The sequence below is a fragment of the Sapajus apella genome, unplaced genomic scaffold (genome assembly GCF_009761245.1).
Source record: "Sapajus apella isolate SASKATOON/1434 unplaced genomic scaffold, GSC_monkey_1.0 scaffold2721, whole genome shotgun sequence".
NCBI lineage: Eukaryota > Metazoa > Chordata > Mammalia > Primates > Cebidae > Sapajus > Sapajus apella.
In genome coordinates, this window is record NW_022439647.1 from 378 (window position 1) to 8814 (window position 8437).

General features: G+C 37.2%; 1 protein-coding gene across 2 annotated transcripts; it reads left to right on the forward strand.

The window, feature by feature from the left end:
- The first annotated feature begins 1465 nt into the window (after positions 1 to 1465).
- LOC116547336 (regulation of nuclear pre-mRNA domain-containing protein 2-like) lies at positions 1466 to 7504 on the forward strand. 2 transcript variants are annotated; one of them, XM_032273314.1, is made up of 5 exons: positions 1468 to 2235; positions 3107 to 3184; positions 4418 to 4470; positions 5089 to 5215; positions 7121 to 7502. In XM_032273314.1, exons 1-5 carry the CDS (start codon positions 2208 to 2210, stop codon positions 7309 to 7311), a joined length of 477 nt encoding a protein of 158 aa, XP_032129205.1. In that variant the 5' UTR covers positions 1468 to 2207; the 3' UTR covers positions 7312 to 7502. The 2 variants fall into 2 exon arrangements, with proteins under 2 accessions (XP_032129206.1, XP_032129205.1); XM_032273315.1 differs by lacking the exon at positions 3107 to 3184 and having other exon boundaries at positions 1466 to 2235; positions 7121 to 7504.
- Positions 7505 to 8437: the final 933 nt, after the last annotated feature.

Genomic DNA, 8437 nt, shown 5'->3' on the forward strand with positions numbered 1-8437 from the left:
TTTTGCATTTGAAACCAGTCACACACATAGTCAGGCATACCTTGGAGACACTGAGGTTTCAGTTCCAAACCACCACAGTAAAGTAAATATTGCGATAAAGAAATGTCAAGATAAGGGAAGGGAGTGATATTTTGTCATTTAACCTAGGAAGAGTTTATTAATGGATTTTTAGAGAACAAGCTTTCAGTGTTTTGTAACTCAGAGAATAGACCAAGCATGCAGGTGGATCGTTTGAGCCCAGGAGGTCGAGGCTGCATTGAGCCAAGATCACTGTAGTCCAGCCTGGACAACTGAGTGAGACCCTGTCTCAAAAAAAAGAAAATCGTAACGTTTAATACAATTTTCTCTGTTTCTTATATAAGCCATTCTTAGGCAAAAAAAGAAAAAAATGATGTTATAGAGTCATAGACTCATGCTTGAAAGAGGCCTTAAGGTTGACATAGCTTTTTTTACTATTATTATTTTAAAATCTTATAGTTCAGTCTCCATATGGTTTGGTGGATTCACTTAAGGAGAGGTTAAGTTCATGTTTTGTCTTTTGACAGATCTATTAAATTATTAGAATGGTTTCTGTTCTTTGGCAGATCTGTTAGAATAAAATTTCTTTTCCCTACAGCTTTATTCTTTTGTCCTTGCCTTGCTTCCTGAGATCACACCAGTTTGATTCCTCTTCCTTACAATGGTTATGCCCTTCCTGCATTGTTTTTTCTATTTCTTCTACATTTCCACATAAGACATAATTTAAATCTTTACTTAAATTATTAACTTTATTGGTATTCCCTTCTACTTTAACACTTTTTTTGGGGGGGGGCGGGGGACAGGGTCTTGCTTTGTGACCCAGGCTGGGTTGTAGTGGTGTGATCACGGGTCATTACAGCCTGGATCTCCTGGGCTCAAGCGATCCTCTTGTCTCAGGCTCCCGTGTAGGGGGTACTACAAGTGTGTGCCACCACACGTGGCTAATTTTTTCATTTTTTTTCTTTTTTTTTTTTTTTTTTTTATTTTAAGAAAGAGAAGGAAGAAAGAAAAAAAAAAAAGAAAAAATGAAGGAGAGGAAGAATGAGGAAGAGGGAGAGGGAGAGAGAGTTTTTTCATTTTTAGTAGAAATGAGGTCTCTCTCTGTTTCCCAGGCTGGTCTCAAACTTCCAAGCTCAAGTGATTTTCCCACCTCACCCTCCCAAAGTGCTGGGATTAAAGGTGTGAGCCACGGTGCCCCACCACTTTAAGTTTTGTGGGCTTTTTGAGATGGAGTCTCACTCTTGTTGCCCAGGCTGGAGTGCAGTGGCGTGATCTCTGCTCACTACAACCCCCGCTTCCTGGGTTCAAGTGATTCTCCTGCTTCAGCCTCCCGAGTAGCTGGGATTACAGGTGCCCATCTAGGTTTTGTATTTTTAGTAGAGACAGGGTTTCACCATGTTGGCCAGGCTGGTCTCAAACTCCTGACCTCAGGCAATCCACCCGCTTCGGCCTCCCAAACTGCTGGGATTATAGGCGTGAGCCACCATGCCCAGCCAACATTTTTAAAAATGAGATAGCCAACTTGAACCAGAAGCTCATCTGTGAATGAAACAGAATAAACCAATACCTTTCACTTAACCTCATTCTAATTATGTATTCTCATAGTATTATGTGGTAGTTTTTTAGAACACATTTTACAGTATATGATTGATTCATTAATTTTTTTTTTCTAAACCTTTGAAAAGAAAATATATAGCATTGTTAAACCTTTTCTTCGTATTCAGTACTACTGTAATTGTTTTTTGGACCAGGTTTTTTAGTATTTGATTTCATCTTGTTGGGTTCAACCTATCTTTTAGATTGCCAGTTGTGTCCACACATTCCCAGCCCTCAAGTTCATATCTATCAAAGCTCTCAGTATATCATCTGTAGCCTCATTTATGTCATTTATTAAAGTTCTGAATTGGTAATTAGTTTAATTGGTAATTATTTTAATTCTTAAAATCTTAAAAGTTTAAGATTTCATTAGTCCTGGATATTGTAGAAAGGAATGTTTTGAAGTAAACGTCAGAAGAAATTTGGAAAATAATCTTATTGACAACTTTATTTTCAGATTTCTAGTTTGGAATATAAGTCAAGGTTTTTATAGTCTATATTATTTTTTCTTTGTTTTCAGAGATCCATCTGTCTCCAAGTCTGTAGAACGAATCTTTAAAATCTGGGAAGATAGAAATGTATACCCAGAAGAAATGATCGTAGCATTGAGAGAAGCTTTGAGTAAGTGTCTTTTTCTCTTCTAAAAGAAAATTTTGAGTCAGTCTTTTCAATTATATATATTTTATAGATCTAGTCATGTTGTATGATAGTAAAAAATTAAGTTTTGAATCTAGCCCTATTTGTTTAAAATTAAATACTTAAGAAAGATGTAGATCTGTTGGAATTAAAATTTAAGTAGAGTTGGTTTTAGGGATGGGGGTTGGATTTTGTTTTTTAGTGACTGATAGCCATCTGGTTATTTTAGTGGTGATAACCATCTGGTTATTTTCCTGCATTTGCGTTGAGTGTTTCAAATGGTTCATTGTTTGTGTTAATAAATACTGCCCTGTGCCCTTACTGTTGGAGAATTTTTGCACAGGATTTCAGTTCTTACTAAGCTGTTTGGTAGTAAGCATATATCGGCGGTCTTTAGACTGTCTTTTGATTTAGATTTACAGTAAGTTGTGTACTTGTATTGTTAAAAGGAATTTAATTCTTATATATTATATGCATGTAATTAAGTTATCGAATAGAAGTTGATGACAATCTGCTGCCATAACCGTCATTTGACTAGAAATTTGCTTTAAAAATAGCATCTTCTAAGAAGCTGTTAAAATTCTTCATTTTAATTTGTTAATTGGTATTTTTAAGCCTCCTGTCCTTTTCTTTTCGGAATTGGTAATTTCGCTGATAATAAAAATCGTGTTTATTTGGCAGCTTCTTAGATCTGGTAGGAATTTCTATTTTTTTTCATAAAAATGAAAGAAAAGGAAAGAAAGAAACAACACACAGTCTCGGATTGCCTTTTTTCATGCTGCAACTTTGGCTCTGAAGTGGACAGACAAAACAGCTTCCCATAATGCCAGATTGCAAAAACTGAAATGTTTTCCAGGTACCACTTTCAAAACTCAGAAGCAGCTGAAAGAAAATCTGAACAAACAACCGAATAAGCAGTGGAAGAAATCACAAAGTAAGGAACAAAATCTCAACTAATATAAAATTACCTCCTCTTTTTGGAGCAGAAGAAAATGTAGACCATTTGACATCGTACCTGGCATAAACCATGGGCAAGCCTGTGTTTTCCAGGCCTGGGAGGCTCCCAGTGACCTATGCTAAACAAGCCATCAAGGAGCTACTTCTAAAAAAAAGCAAAAACTACACTGTTAACAAAGGAAATGCAGAAAAAGGGTTTAATTCAGTGAAGATTCAAGAGTAGTTGGGGGATTGAAAGAAGAAAAAAATACTTGAGAGTGTCCAGGCTAATTATCAGGTTCAAGGATATATGATGTTAGAGGCAGCTGGCATTAAACAACAGATCTGAAGAGGAGACTAGGCATTCAGAAGCATTTCTGTGGGAACCATGAAATCTCCAGATTTGGGGGATATACTCTACCAAATTAGACATGGGCCTCAGATCCTGGCCAGAAGCTCATTCTCTAATGGGAGCTCCTGTTATATTTATCGTATTTACCCAGCATGAGATCGAGGTAGTGGAATACTGCATGTGATAGGCTGCTGTGGGCAAACTGAGGAATATTGAGAGAGACTTAAAAGTGTGGAGGGAACAAAGTAAAAGACAGTGAGAATTGGGAGGTGAAACAAGACATTTGGGATGGTTTTGCTCCAGCAAGCATATGATATCCATCATGATTATGGGAGTTCTCAGACATCCTTTTGGTCATAAATTGCATGCCTAGGAACAAGAGCCATCATTTCAGCCAAAGTTCAACCACAATGGTAATATACTTAGAAGTTTCCTTGCATATTTTTACTGTGAATTGAGTCAGCAGAAAAAGAAATTCAAAGGATAAATATGTAGGAATAGGGTTGATATTTGTCACTAATTTTCTTCAGTCAGTGCTCAGGATTAATTGGATGTTGCATTCCTGAACGCTGTTAATTTGAGGTATTAAGATCCTCTGACACTCAGACTAGGGGAAAAAAAGTACTTGATGTATCTTGGTGTCTCCAAATCAATAATTCTAGGACTTTATGACTTTGAGGGTCTGTTGGAGGTAAGTAGGTTAGTCTGTCTAAATAGCTTATTTTTACATTGACCACCAAATTTCGTAGTCCATTATGACTTAAATATGCATGTTTGCTGAATGTTCAGAGTATATCCTTAACTATAGAGCTAAAATTTTTCCTGTTAGTCAACTTTTTGTGTCTGTATTCTTAATGCCCTTTTGTTTAATTTCAACAGCATCTACAAATCCAAAAGCTGCTCTCAAGTCTAAGATAGTTGCTGAATTTCGAGTAAGTTACAGAATTTGTTTAATATAGCAAAGTATTATTCACTCCTTTTGTATTATAGTTTCCTACATAGTCCAATAAGATTTATTTTTATTCAGTTTTACTTGTCATGTTTTAAACATGCATGAACTGTTCTAAAGGAACCCAGATTGGAATTAGATTGCTTAGAGTTCTATCTGTTCCCCTAATGATAGAAATAACCTTCTTCTAGTAGATCTATTACCAGCTGAGTTCTGTATTCAATTTATGCTAGCAAGAGAGTTTATTTTCCTGTGAAACTCTTTCTAAATTAGAATTTGCTTAGCATAACAGAAGGCTATGTTTATGTAATTAAAATTTAAAGAGGCTATATATAAGTGGACCTTTGTTTTAGTCCAACTTTGTATCCGTAAATTAGCTTTGTGTAATTAAGGAAAAGGATCTTTTAAAGTCTATAACTAAACATGGTTTTGACATGAAAATTGATCATTAATATCTGTGGCTGTGAGAAAAAGTGAAAAGGTTTTTTTCCTCTCAGGGTTTTGTTAAGCATTAGTTTTTTGTTTTTACAAAATGAGGAGAGACAGAATGAGGATAATTGAATGGTCTTGTAAATGAAATATGACTCTGGTCTGTGTTTAGTCTCAGGCCCTAATTGAAGAGCTGTTGCTATACAAGCGCTCAGAAGATCAGATAGAACTGAAGGAAAAGCAGTTGTCAACTATGAGGGTGGATGTGTGCAGCACGGAAACTCTCAAATGCTTAAAAGGTAATGCTTACATCCTTTTAAATAGAGGAAGTCAGATTTTCTTTCTGTTATCTGTCATTTTTCCAGTAATCATACTGGCTTACCTCATAAGGAGATCCTTGGGTAGAAAGTAGTTGTGGCACCTCTGGTTTCCCAAGTAGTTATTTCATGCATATAAATTTTGTAAGTAAATTCTGTCCTTCTCATTTCTAGTACTTTCTTGATGTATTGGATTATATATATACAGTTGTATTTCATATGTGTGGTTAATTGGTATGGGTATGCTCTTTAATGAAGTCACTCTAATGCCTCATAAAATCTAGTTAAATGATCTCTCTTCCTTGCATTGTAAATTATAAATCATACTAATAATTTATTATAATGTAAGCCTCATGAAGGCAGAAATGATATTGATTTGTTCATCACTACCCCAGCACCTAGTGCAATGCTTGGCATATAATAGATATTTGATGAGGCCGGGTGCGGTGGCTCACGCCTGTAATCCCAGCACTTTGGGAGGCCGAGGCGGGTGGATCACGAGGTCAAGAGATCAAGACCATCCTGGTCAACATGGTGAAACCCCGTCTCTACTAAAAATACAAAAAATTAGCTGGGCATGGTGGTGCGTGCCTGTAATCCCAGCTACTCAGGAGGCTGAGGCAGGAGAATTGCCTGAACCCAGGAGGCGGAGGTTGCGGTGAGCCGAGATCGCGCCATTGCACTCCAGCCTGGGTAACATGAGTGAAACTCCGTCTCAAAAAAAAAAAAAAAAAAAAAAAAAAAAAAAGATTATAATAGATATTTGATGAATATTTTTGAAATAGTAAATAAGTGACTACTAGCTATTAACTTTGGCACCAATTTTGTTCCTATACTTTGCTATAAATTTAACAGACAAGACACAGTGCCTATAATCTCAGCACTTAGGGCAGGAGAATTGCTTGAGACTAGCAATTCTCAAGCAATTCTCCTGCCCTAAGCGCTCCTAGTCTCAAACTAGAAGTTTGAGACTAGCCTGGGCAACACAGTGAGACCCTGGCTCTACAAAAAAATTAAAAAATTAATGAGCTTGGTGGCATACACCTGTAGTCCTAGCTGCTCAGGAGGCTGAGGCAAGCAGATTGTTTCACCCCAGGAGGTCGAGGCTATAGTGAGCTCTGATCATGCCAGTGCACACCGCCCTGGGTGACAGAGGAGACCATCACTAAAGAAAAAGTTTTTTAAAATAAATAATTAATTTAACATATATTATCTAATTCAGTCCTCATAACAGAAAACATAACGAAAAATCTCTATTTTATAATATGAGAAATCTGAGGTCTTGAAGGAGATTAGTAGCTTGCCCAAGTTACACAACTGATAAGAGGCAAAGCCAAAATTTATACTCATGTCCAAAGCCATATTCTGCCAGTCACTGGGAAAGAAGTATATGTATTGAATTATCACAAATCTTTTTCAGATAGGAAAGAAGAATTTTTATTGTGATACATACAGAGGTCATTTTATCTTTACTTTTCTGAAGCTTGCTTTTCTCATTTAAGAGATAACATCTTACTAACTCCTGTAATGCAAAAGTTATTGTAAAAGGGAATAGAATTGAGCTTCATGCTATTATTTCTAAGTAGTAGTGTGGCATCCAGTTTGTGAAGAAAACAAGTAACCCATAAACTCTTTTAGTTGAACTTTCTTTTCTTTACCTTAATTACAAGGGTCTACTCTGGTGGGTTCACATGAATCTATTTTGTGAAGAATTTTAATAATCTGTTTTGGAATGTTTTTATTTGGAGAAGCTTCTTTAAAATAATACTATGAAACTAAGCGTATTACACAGTAATGCAGCAAGAATATGTTCACAAAGAGAGGTTTTCTTCAAAAAACTAAATTTTTTATTTTATCCTGAAATTAATACTTCCTATGTCATTTTAGATAAAACAGGTGGGAAGAAGTTCTCCAAAGAATTTGAAGAGGCAAGCTCCAAGTTGGAAGAATTCGTGAATGGATTAGATAAGCAGGTCAAAAATGGACCCTCATTAACAGAAGCACTGGAAAATGCTGGAATTTTCTATGAAGCACAATACAAAGAAGTAAAAGTGGTGGCCAATGTAAGTAATAATTAAAACTGTCTCATACTGAATGCTTGTTACTGTATTTCAGAGACTATTAACATGAATTTTCTCTAACTCTGTTAGGATAAGCATTTTTATCTCCCTATCATAGATGAACAAATTACTTTTGGGCTAGGTGCTATGGCGCATACCTATAATCCCAGCATTTTGGGAGGCTGAGGCAGGAGAATTGCTTGAGCCCAGGACTTTCAGAACAGCCTGGGCAACATGGTGAACCCTGTCTACAGAAAAAGTGCAAAAATTAGCTGCATGTGGTCTCAGGCTACAGTAAGTTGTGATCACAACACTGCACCTCAACCTGGCCAACAGACTGAGACCCTGTCTCAAAAAAAAAAAAGAAATTACTTTTGAAGAGGGTTAGTAACCTTTTATAAGGTAATATAGCTAGTAGGTGGTGGTGGTAGAATAAGACCTGGGTCTTTTTTTTTTTTTTTTTTTTTTTTTTTGAGACAGTTTCGCTCTTGTTGCCCAGGCTGGAGTGCAATGGCATGATCTTGGCTCACCACAACCTCCGCCCCCCAAGTTCAAGCGATTCTCCTGCCTCAGCCTCCCGAGTAGCAGGGATTACAGGCATGTGCCACCACGCCTGGCTAATTTTGTACTTTTAGTAGAGACGTGGTTACACCATGTTGGTCAGGCTGATCTCGAACTCCTGCTTCGGCCTGCCAAAGTGCTGAGATTCTATGCATGAGCCACTGTGCCCAGGCTTTAAATTAGTTAGTTGGTTAGTTAGTTGAGATGGAGTCTCACTCTGTCAGCCAGGCTGGAGTGCAATGGCGTGATCTTAGGTCACTGAAACTCCACCTCCCAGATTCAAGCAATTTTCCCTCCTCAGCCTCCTGAGTAGTTGGGACTGCAGGTGCATGCCACCATGCCCAGCTAATTTTTGTATTTTTCGTAGAGACAGGGGTTTCACCAGGTTGGCCAGGCTGGTTTCGAATTCCTGACCTCAGGTGATCCACCAGCCTCGGCCTCCCAAAGTGTTGGGATGACAGGCGTGAGCCACCTCACTGGCCTTTTTCTCTTAACCAGAAAACTAGATGGAAACATCCTATCACCAAATTTTATGTAAATTGACTGAATTAAGAAATTTTTTTTTTTTTTTTTTTTTTTTTTT